This window comes from Haliotis cracherodii, unplaced genomic scaffold (assembly GCF_022045235.1).
Source record: "Haliotis cracherodii isolate W230 unplaced genomic scaffold, xgHalCrac1.p SCAF_8, whole genome shotgun sequence".
NCBI classification, from domain to species: Eukaryota; Metazoa; Mollusca; class Gastropoda; order Lepetellida; family Haliotidae; genus Haliotis; species Haliotis cracherodii.
This window is the reverse complement of record NW_027266341.1, coordinates 47,153,772-47,175,878: the sequence shown is the minus strand read 5'-3', so window position 1 is coordinate 47,175,878 and position 22,107 is coordinate 47,153,772. Positions and strand designations below refer to the sequence as shown.

The 22,107-nt window shown below is 38.6% G+C and overlaps 3 protein-coding genes across 3 annotated transcripts; 1 reads left to right on the top strand and 2 right to left on the bottom strand.

The window, feature by feature from the left end:
• Nucleotides 1-278: 278 nt before the first annotated feature.
• Nucleotides 279-7,005, bottom strand: LOC139451020 (epithelial sodium channel subunit beta-like). Its single transcript, XM_071232835.1, has 8 exons — nt 6,842-7,005; nt 5,883-6,432; nt 5,500-5,598; nt 2,301-2,481; nt 1,650-1,709; nt 1,248-1,410; nt 832-923; nt 279-430 (listed from the first exon to the last, which is right to left on the bottom strand). The coding sequence occupies exons 1-8, from the start codon at nt 7,003-7,005 to the stop codon at nt 279-281; spliced, it is 1,461 nt and encodes a 486-aa protein (XP_071088936.1).
• Nucleotides 7,006-13,909: 6,904 nt separating this feature from the next.
• LOC139451019 (uncharacterized) lies at nt 13,910-14,672 on the top strand. The gene is made up of 2 exons (XM_071232834.1): nt 13,910-14,296; nt 14,481-14,672. Exons 1-2 carry the CDS (start codon nt 13,910-13,912, stop codon nt 14,670-14,672), a joined length of 579 nt encoding a protein of 192 aa, XP_071088935.1.
• A 480-nt stretch (nt 14,673-15,152) lies between these two features.
• Nucleotides 15,153-21,896, bottom strand: LOC139450666 (epithelial sodium channel subunit beta-like). Its single transcript, XM_071232463.1, has 8 exons — nt 21,739-21,896; nt 19,972-20,521; nt 19,747-19,845; nt 17,891-18,071; nt 16,646-16,705; nt 16,273-16,435; nt 15,821-15,912; nt 15,153-15,404 (listed from the first exon to the last, which is right to left on the bottom strand). Exons 1-8 carry the CDS (start codon nt 21,894-21,896, stop codon nt 15,253-15,255), a joined length of 1,455 nt encoding a protein of 484 aa, XP_071088564.1. The 3' UTR covers nt 15,153-15,252.
• Between the last annotated feature and the right edge of the window lie 211 nt (nt 21,897-22,107).

Genomic DNA, 22,107 nt, shown 5'->3' with positions numbered 1-22,107 from the left:
ATAAAGTTTGCTTTTAATCAATCCGATGTTTGCATGAAAATTGTATACCATTCATTACCAAGTCATCAATAGGCACTGATGTTAGCTCATGGCATACAAACTCCCTGGTGTATGCACTGTACGATTCCCACTGTATAATACGCCTGTGTTTATCTCTTAACACAAAGAAGATATAAAACTTGACTATAGATGACATTTATTAGCGTAGTTCATCATTATTGATGCATCGTGTTATTCTTTGGTTCCATAGAAAGATGTCTTCTTGACATCAGACTGTTTCAGTTCTTGGTGGGTTTGATGCGCTTACGTTTTCCACCACTCCGAATTTTCTTGAAGATGGACATGCAGAGTGTAAGGAAGAACTCTACCAGCTCCGTGATTGTCAGGATGCTGGCTCCCAGACAGATGCCCATTTGACCTCCCAGGTTACCTGGCAACAAAACCAACTCCTCATATTTAAGATGAATTAATTGTGGATATGAGGAATTATATGTTTAATATATACTACACTTGAAATCAGTAAATTACAATCAAGAGCGATGTGAAGCCCAAAGGTCCATAACGCTCCGATGCATTATTGTGATGTCAATTCCATAGACATACCAGGTTCAGCTGGTCTTGGGTTCAATGATTTTTTTAACCATGGCCACCATATCTGCGATCGATTGTTTCACAATTGTGGTAAACGTTTTGTGTGGGCTTCCATCCCTCGTTAGACTGACAGGGTGTACTGCGACTTGCATATTGCTCAAAACAATGTACAAATCAACTCCTATGATGTTTATTTATTTTACCTTCATCATCGATGCTTCAATGTAATAAGTCACGTACCTATGATGGTCTCTGTTGTGTATTGGGGGCTTTGTTCAGTTACCTGGAGCATGAGGTTTTCATAGTAGATTCTGATTTCCAAAATATTATCTCTGAAAAATGGACACGTCATCAGTTCATCAGATAATTATAATCTTACCATTGACTGAACATTGAATCATTGAACGTATACAACCATGATCGTATCACACGAACAACGTATTTTAAGCCAATCGAGGCAATGTAGCTATCAATACGATACCTAATTAATATAATACTGATACAATCTTTATTCTGTTGGAGCCTTATAGACGCATCTTCATAATTGTTCTGAACATGCCTAGTGACCTTCAAAAAGAAATTTCCTTTCTTTAGATCTGAAAAAGACCTCTAGTGTCCTATATTCAGTCAGATAATGCAGACTTGATTCTACAAACCTGATGAAGGCTTCGTCCTCACCGAAACCGAGGTCAATTATGTACTTTATTGTAACGTTGGATGGATATTTAGAAAATGACACCTTTGTCTCGTATGTATCAAAGGTACATGGGATTTGACAACCACATTCAGTATGTACATCTGGGTTTTGGGAGATGGAACCTGCAATGTTAAGGAAAGGATGGACAACTTTGCCGTTAAATCCGAACAATCTTGACATTAATAGAAATCAATTAAAAACAAAAAATATTCCCGAAAATTATGTATATATGAAATATGTATAAAACTTTTCAAGCATAATGGACCATTAATCAAACAGAGAACTAACAACTGAAACCGGAATTGATGTTGTGAATATAAACGGAACCGTTAGATGTCGACGACGTTAATAGTATTCTTACCATATGTTGGAGCATAGCAAGTATAAACTTCAATGATAGAACATATCTTTCCAATGGTTCCTGAAACAGCAGTTGATATAAGTGGCATATTTGTAATGTAAGTATAGTTAAAATGTATTGACAAACAGGTTTTTGAAACTACTCTTACTGCATCTACATGTCCGAGCATCAGTGTTTTTTAAGTTACAGTTACAGTGTACTTCATTTAATATAATACACCGTTTGGCCAGATCTGCCCCACTGTAATTCTCAATGCGCAGTGCTTTGACTGAAATGCGCTTTAAAACGGCGTTAAACCCGACTCACATTACATATGTAACTCAGATACGGCTTTTTATCATGTCTATATGTTGTGGCAGCGGTAGTTAAAAATGCCTAACTTGACGTCGTATGTCTGATGATATTTTACGACTGTAACTATCCATAACACATAACCTATTATTTGGGATCGTGGCTAATTGCAATGGACAATTGAGGTATTGCCGTTTTGAGCCACAATCAGGAATGACATTACCTTATCAAGGGGATGTTGAACACTTCAACTTCCTGTTTTGATTTACTGAAGTTTATCAAGAACCTTAAACATAACAACTCCCATAATCATGGTTTCATATTTCTGCACGCAAATGCCAGAAAAAAATCAGTGCTTACCATCATCTGAAGGCTTGACACACCCGCACTTGTTGAAAGTAATCCTTGTGATGCATTCCTGGAGACAGGTTTCATACGTGTAGATGTCGTGATATTCCAGAGTGTTATTGAACGTCGGAGACAAAGTGTCCACACATGTCCTATTCTCGAAGGATTTGTAGGGTGCAGGTAGGTATTTGAACTGGTCAAAAGAAAATAATACAATGCCATTCATATTGGACATATGCTGTGCATGTGATGAACTAATACTATCTTATGATGGTTGTGGTCAACGTTACCCATTTGCTTGTTTTGTCTCTGGCTTCCACAGGCAGTCAATGGCATTTCAGACAAATAATTATTCCTCGACAAAGGTCAATATGATCAGTTTTAACATTCTTAACCTTACAATCAATTAATCTCTCTTTTCATTTCGTATGAAGCCGAGGGGCCCACGTACAAAGCATAAGACAATTTCAGACATTTAGACATATTTTAGCAAAGCAGTGTTTAAGACAAATTACTTATCAATGTAAAGTTTAGAAATATATCTTCCGTATGAAAAGTGAATTGAAAGTGAAATAATCAAATTGCCTCTGCACTTCATCGCGTCTATCAGTATTGTTTTATACCAGGGTAGTGCACTAATCCTCAACAATGTTATTCTGCACTTTGCAACTGTCGATTTCATAGTTATCAAATATGGTTCAATACAATATCGTGCGTATTGTAACCGACTAAACATCTCAAGATGGACAATTGTGAATTTCTACAAATATTGATTGCTTTTGGCATTCCCTTATGCTGATATTCTTTTCATTTAACTGCATGTATATATGTTTTGGGTTCCAACTCCTTGGGCTTCCCATACTAAGCCAAATCCATAAGTGAACTAAATATGTTTAACACAGTGCATCAATGCTTTTCGACCAACAAGGTCTAGTTTATTCAACATAATATGACATTGTTTAAGATGTCTGTCTTTTGGAATATCCACCAGTTGAAATTAATATCAAGCAAGCCGTGACAACGAATCAACACAAATATAGTTTCTACCACATTCTGCCAGACCAGCAACATTTTTGTAAATCTATAGATTATATACAAAACATATTTATCGAATCTTACATGTCTCCAAATAAGCATTAATCATCTGCATACATTATATGGCAACACATACAACTCCACAAAAGCAGGGTTAATAATTGTTTCGCAGTCACCACAGTTTGCCACGTCTGTGTATACCTGGCCTACAAAGAATACAAGTAGTAAAGAAATCAAATTAAAGCATTGACGTGCCCCGCTGAAAAAATCAAAATACTCAGAATGTATCTTGAGAATTTAAAACTTGCTTTGGTTTGGGGATCCTCACCTTTATAATATTAAACAGACATTAATATATATGTAAACTGAGTCATTTGCTTTGCGGAAAAAAACCCACAATAAAACAAGAAGGCATACCCCCACCCTTGATTTGGCTCAATACTTTTGAATAACACTGTCAGTGGTGAAATATCGCGTACAAAACAACACCTTGCCACTTTGGGTGCAAATATATTAATTCTACCACATATTTCAAACGCTAACTTAAAATACAAATAATAACTTTGCACAATTATCCATGAGAGAAATCCCACGATAATTATTTACATCATGAATGTTACCATTGTAATGTAAAGGGAATATAATACTTCAGGGTCATTGTTCTGGTACATTAAAATGCAATTTAACAGTGTACACAACTGGAGACGGTGAATAAGGTTATTATGCTTTCACATATCCGGTGGTATAATATCTGGACCAGGGCGTGTGTTGCGCTAAAGATCACGGTGTGGAAAGAGAACTTATATCCCAATTCAAAGTGTTTCAACATCATCATTCGCTGAAAGTTGTTTTTTTGAGTGCTGCAGTGTATTCATTTGTAAACATAACCCAGTCATCGTCAATAATGAATCCATGTTGAACGACCAATAAAGGCATCGTATTAATTGAAGGGCTACTACAATATTTAACATGAGACTGGACAGATTTTGCCCTATTACTACAGAGCAACATGAAATGTTTGTTGTTTCTGTACAATACTCCTCTTTTCCGTGGCGATACACTTCTCTGAACGTATTTAGAGCCTTATGAAACTGTTCCAAATGCTGAACATCACCAGATATTCTACAGTCATCTAAATGCTCATATTAATGAGTTCTGAAACTCTCACAGAACTTATCAAACCATGCACATTTATTATTATACTTATTATCATTTACAAAAGAAGTCATGCCACATATAGATTTATAGTAGTGATGTTATCATCCTCGTTTGTATTAGTTTTGTAATAACCACACATTAATTCACAAACAGCTGAAAAGTCAGATTCAATACGAGTTTGAACATTGAAATCTGCAACTAAATTCAACACGTCAGTAGAGGACGTAGCACTCGTATTGCAAAAGAAGTGAAAACACCAAAGGTGTCTCTATGTAAATTGCCATGATCCGTATTCCATAGCTACAGCATAGGTGCATACGCTTTTTGCATGTATGATTTTTCTCTGAATCTCTTGATGAACGTGGACGTTAAAAGGTATCGATGATGTTTATATCGTTCAGTTCAGTCGTGGATTCATTATTGTAAGGTATTACATATTATGTAAGAAGCTCGATCAGTTCGTGCGTTCAAGTCACCGCATATTATAATATCGGACTCGTCATATCGAGATTTAAGATCTTGTATGGCAATGTCTAGGTATTTAATACCTCTCCTATCATGGATGGAACATACTGCAGAAGGACACTCTGGCTGAATATCTTCAAACACAAACATGACATCCCTATGAGAGCAGTTGTGTGTGATATGTCGTTTTAGTTAATAACATGCAAGTCTACGTCTGGGAACGTGACATTTTGCAGAGTGTAACGAATCATGTGGTTAAATTGTCAGATTTATCATAAAACGTGACTGTGAGTTTTTCGGATATCCCGCAAATAGTCTGAAATGTCATTGCTGTTGAAAACCACAGTCAACGGGAAACACGTGTGCTAAATGCATATCTCAGAAGGAACATTTTGGAAAGGAAATCCACTGTGGACATGCAATGGCTGTGATATCTAGTGACATATTTTACTGCTTCAGAGATGTTCCATTGACCAACAACTCCACGTTTACACTGTAGTACATGTCAAAGTTGAGACAGTTAAGAGAACATTAACCACAGTGTATTACCTACCGTAGATCTTTTCACGGCTGCGTACGTGGATGTTCCCGGAGCTGCCACAAACGATGATGTCGCAACGTCTGGGTGGATACGGGGGTCGTGCAGGATCACCTTCGCAAACATGAAGTTACATTTGTAAGTTTGTTTTAACTTTTATGTGAGGCATTTAGAGGTTCGAGTACTAAGTAAAGATAAGATATATAAAAGAACAACTTCTTTAAAAGATATGGAGAGGCGTTTCGGTAAAAGATCTAACTCCGCTATCAAGCACGTGATTGTTTGCTGACACAAAGGACATGTTTATAATAACTAAATGACACAATGTGATGCAACAACGTTTCGTAAGAAAATATCTTTCAGAGAACCGCCAGTGCTGCATACTATCGTGTACATACCCTCAGTCCAGCTGCCATCTGTGAACCAAGCACATATTTATCATGATGGATATTTGCAAATATGATGAGGTTATTATCGAAGCCTGTCACTCTCACTTTTGCAACATCAGAAGCATTCCAATTGAATATTGTGCAGTGACCCATGTTGGTCACAACCGGCTTTAAAGCTGCCAAACACCAAGAACCTTTCATAATGCATAAAGTGAGCATTTGGCTTGGTTTCATGAGTATCTTCTTCCACCAATCCAGACTTTGCCCCTCAGAGAAGGTAGAACCGTATCCTGGATCACTCCAATTGATTGCACCATTAAAACTCCCAAGCAAGCTGACCCCATTGAAATAGTTCTCCATGTACGGATCAGCTTCTTTGACCGCAGTCAGGTTGAAAGGACTCAGGTTGCAGAAGGTGATGGCTGGAAAGGGAAGCTCCTCTCGGACTTCCACCTTCGTATTGGTGATAACTGGGTATCTGTAGTAGTTCATCAGCTCTTGTGTTATATTATAGGACATGTATGCAGACATCAGCAACACCGCAAAGGTCCACCATATACTGCAAAAGGAAATGAGGGACTGAGGGTGAGTTGGGAGTGAATTGAAATCTTGACCTAGTTTAGCATTGTTCCAGCAATATGTTTTCGGGGGGACAAACAGAATTGGCTTGATACATCTACTCCTATCGAGCGAGGAAAGAGCTTGCAAATGAATTGAACGTAACTCTGGTACCTTCGTAACTCGACCCTTAATTACTATGTCAATATTACCCACTTGAGCCACATTTCAAGATTGTATGTTGAATAAATGTTTACGTATGTACCCATGCTCGTGTTTATAAAATCATAACATTCCGAATCTTCCTGCTCTGTTTATCGACAACATAACATTCTTTGAACTGATTAACCATTATTACATGTATTTAAAAATTTTGATCCCGAATTTATTTTAACGACCAAATGACTCACCATCGTAGCTTAAAGGTCCGCATTAACACAATCTTATTTACTCCATGGAATCCCGTACTCTGTGCGAAGTCATCCCACAAGTTTCCAATGTTTTCAGCATCATTTTCGGATGACCAAGCGAATTTCGTTTTAACACCAGATACATCATGTACACTTGCTGCCATTTTACGCCAAATCTAACCGCGATAAACAAATAACTGTTTCACATGCAGTGGTATTTTAAATTTGGACAGTAAGGAAATGACTGGCACGCATTTCTTAACCTGTATAGATGACTGTCCACAGCAGTTTGTCAGCGTGAACCAACGTAAAATATAACCGTCACAGCTCTAAATCCCATGTATAGGTGACTGTCTACAGCTATTCGTATGTGTGAACCTATGTAGGGTGTCTGTTTCTGATATCTGTCCCTGTATTATCGACTTAATACTGCAGTATATTTTTGTGAAACAATGAACATGGCGTCACCACTTTTACACGTTCAATCAGTTAGACTAATGGGATGGAGATCCTTGACATAGCATATTAGATTGGTTTATCAATATAATTTGCTTTCAATGCATGCTATAGTTCGAAATGAATATTGACAAAATCGATGTTTTGCCAGTTTTCATTACCTGACTAGCTATAGAAAGTTGTGTATGATCACTACGTTACCAGGACTACCGGCACAGGTATTGTCTAACAAAAGGTTGATACGTAACTTTACACTTTACATCCAGCAAGGATCTTAGGGAACTATTTGTTTTTTGTTTTGACAATTCAACGGAGATAATTTATCAAGACCCTGTTACACGGCGTGCAAAGTATATTTGTGCGTCTTCTAAGAAATCGGAATGTTGACCCTTTCTGTCAAACAGCAATGAACACACACAAAGAATGCCTTTGAGTATAATCCTACATTTTTATGGCAAAACATTTCATGTTTCAACTTTGTACACTATTACCCCACACGACAAACTTCATTCCTGGACCTATGGGTCATTTCGTCAGGAAACGTGGTGACCATAGATTTATTGACATCTCTATTTTCCCAGTGGGGCTGGATACGCTCAGTTTTTCGCCAACACCTTGTATGAATACTATATGACAGTGATCTACATATAGTAAAGTAGAAATAGTACAATGGACCATGCTATCAACAGATATTTCTTATGACTATTGAACGTGTTTTGTCGCTTTGATTTCACTCTATTGCTGGGTTGGCCAAGCTGTCTTTTCATAGTACTCAAGGGTAGATCATATCATTCCTTTCACAGCCTTAAGTGTCTGCATTTCACAACTTGTGTTATGTCTAAAGGTTTCCACGGGGATGGGGATATGCGGTGGGATGATTGGCTATTTACATAACTTCACAGAAATGTTCAACATCGTCATTGTTAAAAATGTTCTGCAAGTTAATTATATGTGCCAGCCGGATGTTGCTAATTTGCCTCAGTGTATTGCCAATATTCGCATTGTTGGCAATCTATATGCCAGCCTTCACCAGCGTGTCTAAACATTCATGCCATACACGGTGCTGGAGGGGCATTGTTATACATGTTTGCACTTATCTCAAAGGCTATTAACTATCATTATGAATGAAAGGTTCTTTTGCACAAGTTCTGATGAAACACTGACATGGTATTTCGCAATATTGTTATTGAAATAAAAATGTGTTTTACGTATTTAGATGTAAACAAAATGTCCAAATGCCTATATTATTACCAGTATATCAATATGTTATAAAACACATAAGTCATTGCGCGAATGAACATGTGCATAACCAACACGCCATGCACAGAGTTTCTGAAGGTGTGTTTACACGAGTGGACAAGCATGAATTGATTTTTTAATAATAATGCACGTTACCAGGCCAGTTTCGTTTGTTTTCACTTTATGTTGTGATAGAAACGTCTCGCGTAAATAGACTCATACGTTTCAATATTACTGTAAAAGATACATAAACAAGTACCCTATACAATGTAAAATATTAGGATACTCAAGAAACAAAAATAATAAGTCATTTCGTACTTTTCAACCTCCGCCGCTGACACTTTTCTTTTTTCATTTGCATTTCTGATTCAACCACATTTTTGGAAATATATTTTTGTACCAATACTGGCATCATATCTGTTACGCAGCGCTTTCTATATCGAGTTAAAACGTCACACTAGATATATTCAATTCACAGACAAAACTGTTGATTAATCATCGTTACATGCATCTCACATGAATACCAACTAAAAACTTAGAATAAGGTAAGTAAGAATAAAGTTAATAAAAGTAAGAACATAGATACATTTCTTTATGAGAAAGTTAATGTCTTCATTTAGTATGAATTTATACCAAAAGGCATTTTGACTTCACACGGTAGTGTGTTTCATAGAAACTAGAACTTGATTCATTACATGTGCACGTGTTATTATTAGCATCCAGTTACCAGTTATGGGCAGCTCCCCTTCCTGACCCTGTCGACAAGCCGTCGACTACCACTTGGCATGCCGCCGTGATAACTCAATGAAAAAACCGTCAAGCCTTCGGAACAGCCCCTCCAGCAGACCGCTGGACCAACCACAAATTTGGCCATAAGCACATAGCAAAGGAATGCTTGTGTGGGTAACTCACTGATAAACATTGCGCCCAGCTACCTAGCCCTATTCAAATAAAGAATTCCCTTAGGATCCTGCCACTGATCCCATATGGGATCACCTCCACCAAATTGTTCCAAGGTTGGCTATTGCAGAGCCTCCTGAATGACATTGGTGAAAAGGGCAGGGCCTATCTCAGACAGATGAATGTCATCATCAAAATACAAGCATGCATCTTTTGCCTTGGTCTGATGCTTGATTCTATCACCTCCCATTTGACAGATTTTGCGCGTCATGAACCGATTTACCTGTTTTCTTTTTATATCAAATGTAACTGGCGAGTCGGCTCCATCCCATAGTCTGCGCGACAACATGGCCGACCAGATAATGCGAGTTTGGGGCAGAATTATATGTAGTTCATCTTTGTCTGCGTCCATGAGATCACAGAACGCTTTACTCTTAATGCATACTGTAGTATTTTTTTCTAAAGGGGCTGACCATTGTTCTGGTAGCTCGGAAAGGAATGCTAAGCAATTGTGTAGGCTTATTCAGTGTTGTCAGATTGTGAAAGTGCTAAAACTGGTAGCCTGAGAGCCTGAGTTATTAGGATCATGACTTAGATTGTCTAGACATGCATATGGTACAAAACAATAATCCACCACAGACATACCATGTTTGGATACAAATGTAAAGTCATTTTTCAATGACTTACGCCCATTCAAAATGCAGTAGTTTGCGCTATATAAGAAGTCAATATACAGTTTACCATTATTGTTCTGGGTGAAGTCAATTGCATGTCTGCTTGGGAGACTGTCAATGCCTTCTACATAGTCAGTCCCATCACCGCATCGGCTGTTAAAGTCCCCACAGACATACAAAATACCACGATAAGTTTGTACCAGTGTCATAGAATTCATCAGCACAAACATTTCTTGATGAATTTTCAGGGGGAAGATAACAAACACATACGTATTTAGTACACCAAGGTGATTTGTGAGTTAGCGACAGTATGACTCAAACACACACTTAAACAGAACGTTAAATACCAATCCATTTTCAGCATCAGCAGGGCCTGGGTTTGTTTCCAACTCTAACTTTTCTTTCAAGTGAATGACATTTCCCTATGAGCCAGATTTCTAAGGTTTGTAAAACCAAGGGATGTCAATCCAAATGTAATATTTAATTTGGTTGATATAGTTGATATAGTTCGCTTTAAATAGTTAAATTTGATGTTTCATGGATTGTTTTTTTATGATTAATATATCTGTCAATATAATAATACGTTAATGTCGACCCATTCGGCTCCTATAATCCGGGTATGTGTGGTGTGATTAGTGTCCTTCATTAGCAATCAGTTGATCGATGTAAGTGTTACAATCGAAAAAGGTATACACTCCGACTCAGCATAGACTAATCAATTGTACCAGTCAATCCATATATAAAATACTTGATTAACAGTGCTAGTACATGTACAAGGCATTGGAAACAGTTAGCGAAATGCGCTGAAATTTCTAATTAGCCTGTGAAAAAGAGAAAATGACATTATAATCCCTATTTATCACAATTGTCAATATACTGAAAAGCATATATTTCGGAGACATCCCAAGTAACTGTCAATTACCACGTTTAATTCATTACAATATTTACTACAATTTAAAATACGTCTTTCAGTGCCACATTTTTCAGAGGAAAGGGCATTCAAGAATGATATGCTTCGGTGTGTGCACGTCATACTTTGCATCTCTGTTCTCTGCTTCATAATGCTTCATACAATTGGTATATCTTAATTTGTAATGTGCAAACGTATACATGTAGCATGAAAACCACTTGCTATATGTCTGTCTACAACAACTCAAAACAGTCAATCAAGTTTGTGTTGTCTATGCAATACCATATCCTTGGGAACCGCTAAGTTAATATTTTTTATCAAAATCTCTATACCCTTTTATGCATGTTTATGTTGCTTAATCTTCAGTTATCACATTAACTGTCTGTGTCCACATTCATTGGCGGCTGTTGTGACATCAAATGTCTGTCAGCTACCCATCCAGCTGTATACAAAGCTTCTGTACGCGAGGTAGTTTGGCTTATCATAATTATTCTTCAATTCGTCACATCTTTTTCATGTCTACATTGCCATTGTATATACAGAGTTAATCACGTCAATAGATGACACAAGGGTAACGCAGTTACGAGAACTCATACAGGGCATCCTTTTGCTTTGCATTGCACACGTTTCAGTGAGAGTAGTGGTGAGTTTGGCGTATCGCCACTTTAAACAATATTTCAGTTGTATAACGGCGTGTCGCCTTGACGTGGGAGCATACCCCGAAGTGTTGCATGTCCTGAACGTTTTCCACTTTTGCGAACCCATGAGCAGGGGTATGATGCTGACAAACATAGAAAATGATCAGGCGAATCTGGGATTTCAATCCTATCATTCGTAATGCTTGATCAAATCAGATATGAATTTCAACATCACCACAGAGACAGAATTGATTTATTCACACAGTAACACACCAACCAACTCATAACAAAGAAATCCTAACTGATCCAAGAGCAGCAGAAGAGCCCACATATTTGATGATTGCATGATGGTATTTTTAACTGAAATACAAATATAATAAAATGGAGCCCAGACACTCTCTTCTGTTTCAGCTCTGCAGTAATCTAGACTTGCCAAACATTATAGACTTGCAGGGGCTGTATTTGATATATTTGCATCAGTTTCTGAATGGCAGACTACGGTAAACTGCATCTGTGGGTGAACAATTTCATGTTGACTATGAATTGAGTCAAACGGTTAAAGTAGACATTAGGGCGTTACCTTTAATCGAACAAATGGTGCAGCAAATATTATATACCGTTGATTAAAATGTCATCAATATTCACTGTTCTACGTGTGTCATGTAATGAAAGAACTGTTTGGTAATGACTTATCAAATTTGCTGTACGTTTTAACAGATTTGTCGCAAATACAAAACTTTTAGTGTTGTGTTTTCAAACTTACATTTAGTAGCAGAATACAAATACAAGATAAACATCTTTCTTATGTCTGGACGCATGTAATACAAATGGAATCACATGGTAAGGGGACATTTGGGTGCTGTTTTAATTGGTGTTCTAACACATACAAATGCTGGTTGGCAGAAAATCAATGTTGGTAGTTATTTCTGATTAGGCAGCAAATTGATTGAGGCGCTCGCACAATATCGAGCTATGTTGTTTCTAGTGGTTCAGCTACTTATTAGAGTTACTTCCCTTTATCCTAGGTGTTTCCATTGTTTCGATAAGTTTTGTGAGGCAACATTTTCTAGAAGGCAAACTTTATCTATATATAAGAGCTAGATGGGGGTTATTCGAGGCCTTCCACGTCCTGCGTCAGATCAACTTCCCATAGCAGACGGGATCTGAAAACACCTACATGTACTTCCTTCCAGCTTTCAACACTGTTCCAGATTCAAGAAAGGAGCGCGTGTCTATTTCGATCAAGACATTCGATTGTAGCAAATTCTGGACAAGTGCACTGACTTATTCTGTTATTTATTGATATGGTCAATTATTTGACCTCACTGTATTACATTTTTTTATGGTAAACCAAAAACTTTGTGTTTCAATATAAAAACTTTATTATCTATTGATACTGAGTGGTTAGGTACTGATTTGGCAATTGATTTGTGTTAACGTTCGCGTTTCAATTTTGAAGTCACTTTGTAAGACAGTACCTGATATCTGAAGACATATATATGTTTCGTTCTGCAAAATGTAAAAGAAAGTTCCTTTGCATAACAATAGGATGTCTCTACTAAAGCAGAGTCCATTATACGATTCCGACTACATTATAAGTCCGTTTTTATGTTGGAACACAAACAATAGAAGAAGAGGATAATGAAGAACTACAAAGTGCTTTAAAATAATGACATGTAGTGGAACAAGTTATATGCAATGATAACATTTAACATTATGTCAACGATAGATATTACAATAACGAGATTATCACATATTTTAGTTAGTTTTTTGGTATCAGCAAAATGAAAAAGATGTAACTATTATTTCACAGTACAATACAAAAAGCGGGCTACAGATCGCCAGCAACCAGAGGTGGACAACCACACTAGATACCACGGTGACCTCTATTTTCTGCAGGGTACTACAGCAGGATATACCTTCCCTATACACTCTTCAAAAAAAGAAACGCAAAGGTAGTATGTAGGTCATTGAATCTGACTACACAGAATACCCGGTATATAAATTGGATATATGTTATTGGAAACTGTTGGTGGCCTGATATTCGTCAAACGGTGCGTCAAAACGCAGCCATTGTCGATTTGCAATGTCTTAAACGCATTGTTTTCACACTTGTTAAAAAATGTCATGGAGGAAAACAGTAAAGCAAAATGCACGTGCAAAAATGCACGTACAAGTTATTGTATTCGTAACTCGTGGTAGTGGCTATAAAAAGGCAAGCATAAGCCACTAATTTGTCATTAAATTGTCAATGGACGTATCTAAAGATCTTCTGTCGCATTTCAACGCCCACCACAGCCCCATTTGCCGTCTTTGTGACCGATACACACAGTTCAATTCCACTGGAGACCGTCCGAGAATCGGCCGACCAAGAGTTACCACCCCATCACAGGATCGCTACATTCGACTGTTCCATCTTCGCAATTCCGTCTTCGCAATGCCACAGCTACGGAGACTGCAGGCCGCATCCCATGGTCTGAGGAGGATATCGGATCAGACTGTCAGGAACCATCTTCGCGAGGCTGGAATCCGAACCAGAAGACCAGTTATCGTCCCTGTATGCAACATATCTATGGACAGCGATGCTTGCGTTGGTGTAATACCTACAGCCTTGGAATTTGAGAAACTGGAAACGAGTGTGGGTTAGCAATGAATCACGATTTCTTCTTCACCGTCGAAATTGAAGACAACGTGTTTATCGTCGTCGAAATGAGCGTTTTGCCGCACATTGTGTACGTCAATTCAACAATTTCGGTGGCGGTAGTGTCATGGTTTGGGGGGCCATATCCTACATCACGAGATCTGACTTGGTTGTGAGTCAGGGAAATGTGACAGCAAATCGCTCCATGAATCAAATTGTTGAATCTCACCTTCTTCCAACCGTTGACAACCAGCTGCTTCAACAGGACAACGCTCCACCGCACACGGCTTGTGTCACGGTAGACTACCTGCCTAGTGCCAACATCTACGTCATGCTCTGGCCGTCGATATCTCAGGATGCCAACCCTATCTAACACCTCTGGGATGAACTCGATTGACGTGTACGTCAACGTCTGAACACACCGCAGACACTCCCACAACTGGCCAACGCGTTACATGCAGAATGGCGCAGAATTCCGCCGGACAGAATTCGTACATATATCCAGTCAGAGCCGAGGAGATGCAGAGCCGTGATTGCTGCCCGGGTCGGTCACACGAGATACTGAGTTCAGCGCCTCCTTGTGGCCTTATGTTAAATGACAATCAACAGTTGTCAATGCCTTCGTACAGCGCCAACAGGTGACTACAGTGCTCCAAAATTTCATATTTGCATCTATGATACTAAATGAAATATATCGACTTTATTAGGTACAATAAATTTACTAAAAATCTACCTGTGCGTTTCGTTTTTGGAGAGTGTCCTTGTTTCCATGATAAACCGAAAATTTAACTTAATGAATATATTTCGATTAATACAATAGGAGATATAAAACTTAGAGACGAAATGTAATACAAATGGCATATTGTAGCATAGTTTGTCATTATTAATGTACCATGTTATTCTTTGGTCCCGCAAACATCCAAAGAGAAATGTATTCTGGACATCAGTGTGTGTCAGTTCTTGTTGGGTTTGATGCGCTTAAGTTCGCCACCACCCTGAATTCTTTTGAAGATGAACAAGCAGAGTAGGAGGAGGAACTCTCCGAGTTCTGTGAGAGTCAGGATGCTGGCTCCGAGACAGATGCCCATCTGACCTCCCAGGTTCCCTGTCAACAAAACCAACTCCTCCTTTACATATGAATACATTGTGGAATTACTTAAATGTATGATATAAAGTACGTTCGAAATTAGTCAATCACACCCAAGCTCTACACGTATGACACTCTTGACTGCATAAGACCGGGCGCCGAATGGTCCATGGCGTCCTAATGCATTATTGAAATATCCTCCCTGTAGCCATTCCAGGAACAAGCAATTAATTATCCTTGCTCTGCATATTCAAGCTCGATTGTTTCACAGTTGTGATAAATGTTATCATACACTGAACATAGAAGCTATGTACGTTCTTCAAAATATAAATACTTGTCACAGATAAATGAATGTTAAATAATCTTGACTTTTCTGATATCAACAACTCCCATTAACAACTTTCTATGTTGTAATAGTCTTAGGGTTCACCTACCTATGATGGTCTCTGTGGTGTACTGGGGGATTTGTTCAGTTACCTGGAGCATGAGGTTTTCATAGTAGATTCTGATTTCCAAATAGTTGTCTCTGAAATTGGAAAATATATACGACTGACATGTCATCATTTAGGTAATTCTAACATATTGATTAGATGAACACACAGCAATGTAACCATGATGACATCTCAAGAACAAAGGGTGTTGTAATGCAAGGGGTCCATTACACCTAGAAATACAATGCTCGCATGAAAAAAGAATACGCAATGCACGCATACTAACATATCAACACAATATAACCATTATTCCGCTCCCTGTTCACGGTTCAACATCATACATGTTCTTAATATGTTTACAGATCCTTCACGGAAACTATTTTAAGTCTGAATAAGACGCACTTCTATCTAGTTTCCTATATTTAATCAGATAATACAGATTTGGCTGTACGCACCTAACAACGGCTTCGTTGCCAGCGAAACCGAGGTCAATTATGTACTTTATTGAGACGTTGGATGGATATTTAGAAGATGACACCTTTGTCTCGTATGTATCAAAGGTACATGGGATTCGACAACCACATTCTGTATGTACATCTGGGTTTTGGGAGATGGAACCTGCAAAGGAGAGAAAAGAACCACGCGTTCAAATCCGAACATAAGTTTTTGACAGTAATGTAAATATCAATACCAGGAATGTTAACGGAAATGAAACTCCAATGAAATGTTTAATGGCATAGTGCAACGTTACTCAATCTGAGAGCCAGCGGGAATTGAAATTGTATTAGAATTTGACCTGTTAGATGTCGATTTTAGTCGTTTTCTTACCATATGTTGGAGCGTAGCAAGAGTAATCCTCAAAGATAGAACATATCCTTCCAAAGGTACCTGAAACGACAGTTAAAATAAATTGTCTGTTTTTGACTTATATTCTATAAATACACTTCAAGGGTATGTAAATAAAGTCTTGAATCGGACTTTTCTTGCATCGGGGAGCATGGGTGTCTTTGAAGTTAATGTTGCAGCATTTATATCATTTGAGCCAGATTAATTTCAATGTCATGTAAAAGTGCATGAAAGTATCAATATGTGGTACTCCGAGCGTCCGGGTAACGACAGGTACAATCTCTTAATGTCTAATTGGTATGACACGGCTGAGGATCAAACCTCCGATTTTCCGCTCTCCGGGCAGATGCTGTATACACGGGACCAAGGATGTGGACTAACGTCATGCCTGTTCATTGAGACACCGGTGGTTAATATCTGGTGCTAATTTTCAAACCTCAAACCTCTTTAAATAATACACAGCTTTCAGATCCTGGAATCATGAATTATATCACTATATCACACACAATTTTAACATTCAATTCCTGGCCTGTACTTGACGTCATGTGTCACAGTGTGATTAAAGTTGAAACGTGTCATTTCTAATTGACGTACCTTTGTAAGTAAATTATACAAATCATGAACACCGTCAACATGATTATCAATAACAGAGGGACAAAAGAAAGTATACAGTGTGAAGTTTGTTCTTTTATGTAATTGAAAATTGAAAAAAATGTGTTCTTCAATATGTTTATTAAATCAGCACTCATTCCCGCAACAGTTTGTGAAAAGTAATCTGTGGTGGGTAATTTTGTGTACAACTAAATTGGATCAATGAAGAATGACGTAAGAAATGAATTTGCAACAACATGACCGCTACTATGTTTGACATGCTGTAAATTTGTGTTGAAATAATTATTGATTGTCTATATCAGGTGGCTGAGATACCCATCATCGGTTGTGTATGTTGCGAACTTGTTTTCATTGTTAAAAGATTGAAATCAAATAATATTTAAAACAAATGTGACCATGTTAAAGAATTCTTTGAGAGCTGATTAAGCTCCAGTAGTGTTCAATTTCTTTGCATATTATATCACGAACTTAAGATATTTTCAATTGAAAATCAAACATGATAACATCAACTGAGAGGTGTGGTTTGTTTTGCTCCTCAGTTTAACATTGCAAATAAATGAAGGTCGAGTAATATCAGACAGAGTAAAATGTTCGACATCGCCGTCCAGTGCTCACCATCATCCGAAGGCTTGACACACCCGCACTTGTTAAAGGTAATCCTAGTGAAGCATTCCTGGAGACAGGTTTCATACGTGTACATGTCGTGATATTCCAGTGTGTTGTTGAACGTAGGAGACAAAGTGTCCACACATGTTGTGTTATCGAAGGCTTTGTAGGGTGTAGGTAGGTATTTGAACTGTTGAAAGAAAAGAAAAGAAAATTAATCTATCTATCTATCCATCCATCCATCCATCCATCCATCCATCCATCTATTATAATGACAATTCAAGGTTCCCTGCGTACTAAATGAAAATGTAGTACTTGTGTGCACTCTCTTTCTCTCTTACTCTCTCTCTTTCTCTATCTCTCATTATCTTTCTCTCTCGCTCTCACTTACACACACTCATATAAATAAACTGATGTCCAAAAGAAACTTTACCAACTGAAAATATAAATTTCAGACAAAATATTATGTTTTTTTTTTATGAAGTCTATCTAAAACACATAACCTAAATGCAACAATAGTGTATGCAGAAATCGTCTGTTACATGTTTGCGAGATAACACGCGAAAAAGTGAAAAACACGTGCACAACGGACAACTGCAAATCCACGTGCGGGTAAGGGTATAAAACGATTGCAACGGCAGACATCAGACATCCACAGTGATAAAAAAAACACACAAAAGAAATGCCACGACTCACAGTCGAACAACGTGAACGGGCCTTGGGTACCTTGCACCTCCGAAATCGCTTCCTGACAGTGACGTCATCAGCGACAAATGCCTTAGGTCACAGGGTTAGTCGACAGACAGTGGACAGGAGACTCAGGGCAACATCGTCGTCTGCTATTGACATGGGCCCGGACTTTACGACGTTGGCAACGACGTGACTGGCACAGGGTTGTCTTCACTGACGAAAGTCGATTCTGTATGTTTAGGGCGGATGGAAGACAACGTTTTTACAGCCGAAGGGGTGAACGAACGGCGGCGTGTTGCGTGCATGAGGTCGTACCATGTGGTGGAGGGAGTGTCATGGTGTGTGTGTGTGTGGGGGGGGGGGGGGGGGATCTGTGGGCAGGAGAGGACACCGCTGGTCATCGTTGACGGAAACGTGACAGCTCAGAGTTACATGGATAACATTCTTCGTCCAGTTGTCCTACCATTTCTCCAACGTGGTGTCATTTATCAGCATGACAACGCTAGAGCCCATACAGCCAGAATTGACACTAACTTCCTCGCAGCCACCAACATCAACGGCCTGCCGTGGCCGCACGCTCACCCGACATGTCCCCCATAGAACACCTCTGGGACTTCATGGATCGTCGTGTGCGACAACGACCACACTCTCCAGCCAACCGGCAAGAACTGATCTTGGCCCTCCAAGAATAATGGCGTGAAATCCCACGTGACCTCATCAGTCGACTGACTTTTTCTGTGCGTCGAAGAGTTGTTGCGTGTATTTAGGCATTTGGTGGTCACACACGCTACTAATGACTTGTTATTGAACCTGAGCGATTGTTTATGTACTCTGCCTATTGCCCATTATTCTGAAAGCTCGAGTATTGTACCACACCCAACTTTGGGTGTGTGTGTGTGTGTGGGGGGGGGGGGGGGGGGGGGGGGGGAGAGGGGCTCTGGCGTCATTCTCGGTCGCGGTATGATTGCCATTTTCAGTGTTGATTATGTTGATATATTGATCTTCTCAATACACTTTACTTCATTTATGTATGTTTTGTTGTTTTTGAGCAAGAGTGATTTTAAACTCTGGTAAAGTTTCTTTTGGACGTCAGTTTATATGAACTGAAAATTACTGTGCTTACATGTGTAAATGTTATGCAACAGTTATCGCAATATTAGCAGTGTATTGCCTACCGTAGATCTTTTCACAGCTGCGTACGTGGATGTACCCGGAGCTGCCAAAAACGATGATGTCGCAACGTCTGGGTGGATACGGGGGTCGTGGAGGATCACCTACGCAAACATAAGTATTTGTGAGTTATCTTTGTAAATTTATTGACCACAATAGAATACAATATAGATGTTAAGGAAATATATTTGACTGACAACCCCACGACAATAAACCGTGCTTATACATACCCTCAATCCAGCTGCCAACTGTGAACCAAGCACATATTTATCATGATGGATATTTGCAAATATGATGAGATTATTGTCCAAGCCTGTGACTCTCACTTTAGTAACATCAGAAGCATTCCAGTTGAATGTTACGCAGTGTCCCATTTTGGTCACAACCGGCTTTATAGCTGACACACACCAGGCACTTTTCATAACACATAAATTGAGGATTTCGCTTGGTTTCATGAATATCTTCTTCCACCAATCCAGACTCTGCCGTTTTGAGAAAGTAGAACCGTATCCTGGATCACTCCAATTGATCGCGCCATAAAACTCCCCGAGCAAACTAACCCCATTGAAATAGTTCTCCAAGTAAGGATCAGTTTCTTTGGCAGCAGTCAGGTTGAAAGGACTCAGGTTGCAGAAGGTGATGGCTGGAAAGGGAAGCTCTTGTCGGACTTCCACCTTCGTGTTGGTGATCACTGGGTATCTGTAGTAGTTCATCAGCTCTTGTGTTATGTTATAAGACATGTAGGCAGACATCAGCAACACTGCGAAGGTCCACCAGATACTGCCAAAGGAAATGTGTGAATAAATTAGGGTGAGTTAATTAGAAGTGAGTTGCATTGTGGACCGTGGTTTGCACTATTACAGCAATATATATGTCCAGTAGGGCATCCATTCTTTACTTATTGCATATTTCTAATTTTGGGTATGAAATCTTTGCCTTCGTCGTGACGGGTCACTGTTTCAACCACTGGTTTCCCTAAATGTCTAAAACTCCACTTTACATTATTGCATTATAGTTTACTTCGGGATGCCAGCATAAAGACTCAGATGTATATATGGTATGAGGGTCAACTAATTTCAAAATCGAAAAACGTAAAAACAATCGTTATATTAAGTTTTTTATGCCATCGAAAGCAACAATCGGCAAAAATCATTTTGATAATGAAAATAATGTCACTATTTGGCATCAACTGAAATGCTGAAATAAAAGACCATCTTTTTAAAATGAACTGTCAAATTCAAGTTACCTTGCAATAGTTATAGGACCAGATCTCGTGATAAAATTCTCACAAATCCACAATCACAAGGGAATCTTACAAGAACCTTGGATATTTAGATATATATTAAAACTTCAGTTATACTGATGATGACAAAACATAACAAAATGTTCAACATTTATCAATTTAGAGGCTCCATTATTTTGATTGAACAGAAACCTTGGGACATATTTTCTAAACAAAACAATTCAATGGAATAAAATATATCAATAGTGCAGTGAAAAGGGTAAAAAAATACATCCAATTACTTACACTAACGTAAAACTGAGGGTACAAAATAATAGAACTGTCTACATTCAGTTGCATTGTTACAAACATCTAGAAGAACCGATACACACATGAAACATAACTTTAACCAGACGTTTAACAAAGCTCTGGGTCATTCCTAACGTAACTCGTCCTTAATTGGCCCTTCATTGCCCTTCTATTTTAAGAATAACCAACATAACCCTACTGGAAAATCACACACTCCCCATGTGCCCCTTGAGTATTTAACCCCGAACTATTAAAGTATGGAATGTGTAATCGACATTAACATAATGTACACGTGATAGCTACGTTTGCAAATATATGAAAACATCGTCAAATTAAAATAGATAAACAAGACTGGCTTCCTGTATCCCGCTCTGTGTATCGACCACACGTCCCACATCATATTCTGTTGACTGGAAACCATGATTGATAAATAAGCACTTGTTCGATCATGAATCAGGTGACTCACCAGCGTAGACTCGAGTGTCGCCTTGACTGAAGCTTATTTACTCCATGGAATGCTGTACTCTGTGCGAAGTCAGCCCACAAGCTTCCAATGTTTTCATGATCATTTTTGGATGTCCAATCGAGTTTATTTTCATCACTGGATACTACCCTTGCTGTCATTTTACTCCAAATCTATTTGGACATATTAATTTCACAAATAACTGTTCCACATGCAGTGATCGTCTACAGTCGGCCAGTGTGAAACGCCACTGCCATATCTATCAGTCCCTGTATAGTTAACTGCCTACAGTATCATTTCGGCGTGAGGCAATGTTGACTGTCACTGTCACACCATAAGGGCCCTGAACAGTTAACTGTCTAGAACAGTATG

Excerpts from the sequence above, each read along its gene's own strand:
- LOC139451020 (XM_071232835.1), bottom strand. The coding sequence starts at position 7,005 with ATGGCAGCAAGTGTACATGATGTATCTGGTGTTAAAACGAAATTCGCT. Across the intron at positions 5,599-5,882 it reads AGATGGCAGCTGGACTGAGG|GTGATCCTGCACGACCCCCG; the intron begins GTATGTACACGA and ends ATGTTTGCGAAG. Across the intron at positions 2,482-5,499 it reads CAGCCGTGAAAAGATCTACG|TTCAAATACCTACCTGCACC; the intron begins GTAGGTAATACA and ends TCTTTTGACCAG.
- LOC139451019 (XM_071232834.1), top strand. The coding sequence starts at position 13,910 with ATGGACGTATCTAAAGATCTTCTGTCGCATTTCAACGCCCACCACAGC. Across the intron at positions 14,297-14,480 it reads TTGAGAAACTGGAAACGAGT|GGAAATGTGACAGCAAATCG; the intron begins GTGGGTTAGCAA and ends GTTGTGAGTCAG.
- LOC139450666 (XM_071232463.1), bottom strand. The coding sequence starts at position 21,896 with ATGACAGCAAGGGTAGTATCCAGTGATGAAAATAAACTCGATTGGACA. Across the intron at positions 18,072-19,746 it reads CAGCTGTGAAAAGATCTACG|TTCAAATACCTACCTACACC; the intron begins GTAGGCAATACA and ends TTCTTTCAACAG. Across the intron at positions 15,913-16,272 it reads GGCAACGAAGCCGTTGTTAG|AGACAACTATTTGGAAATCA; the intron begins GTGCGTACAGCC and ends TTCCAATTTCAG.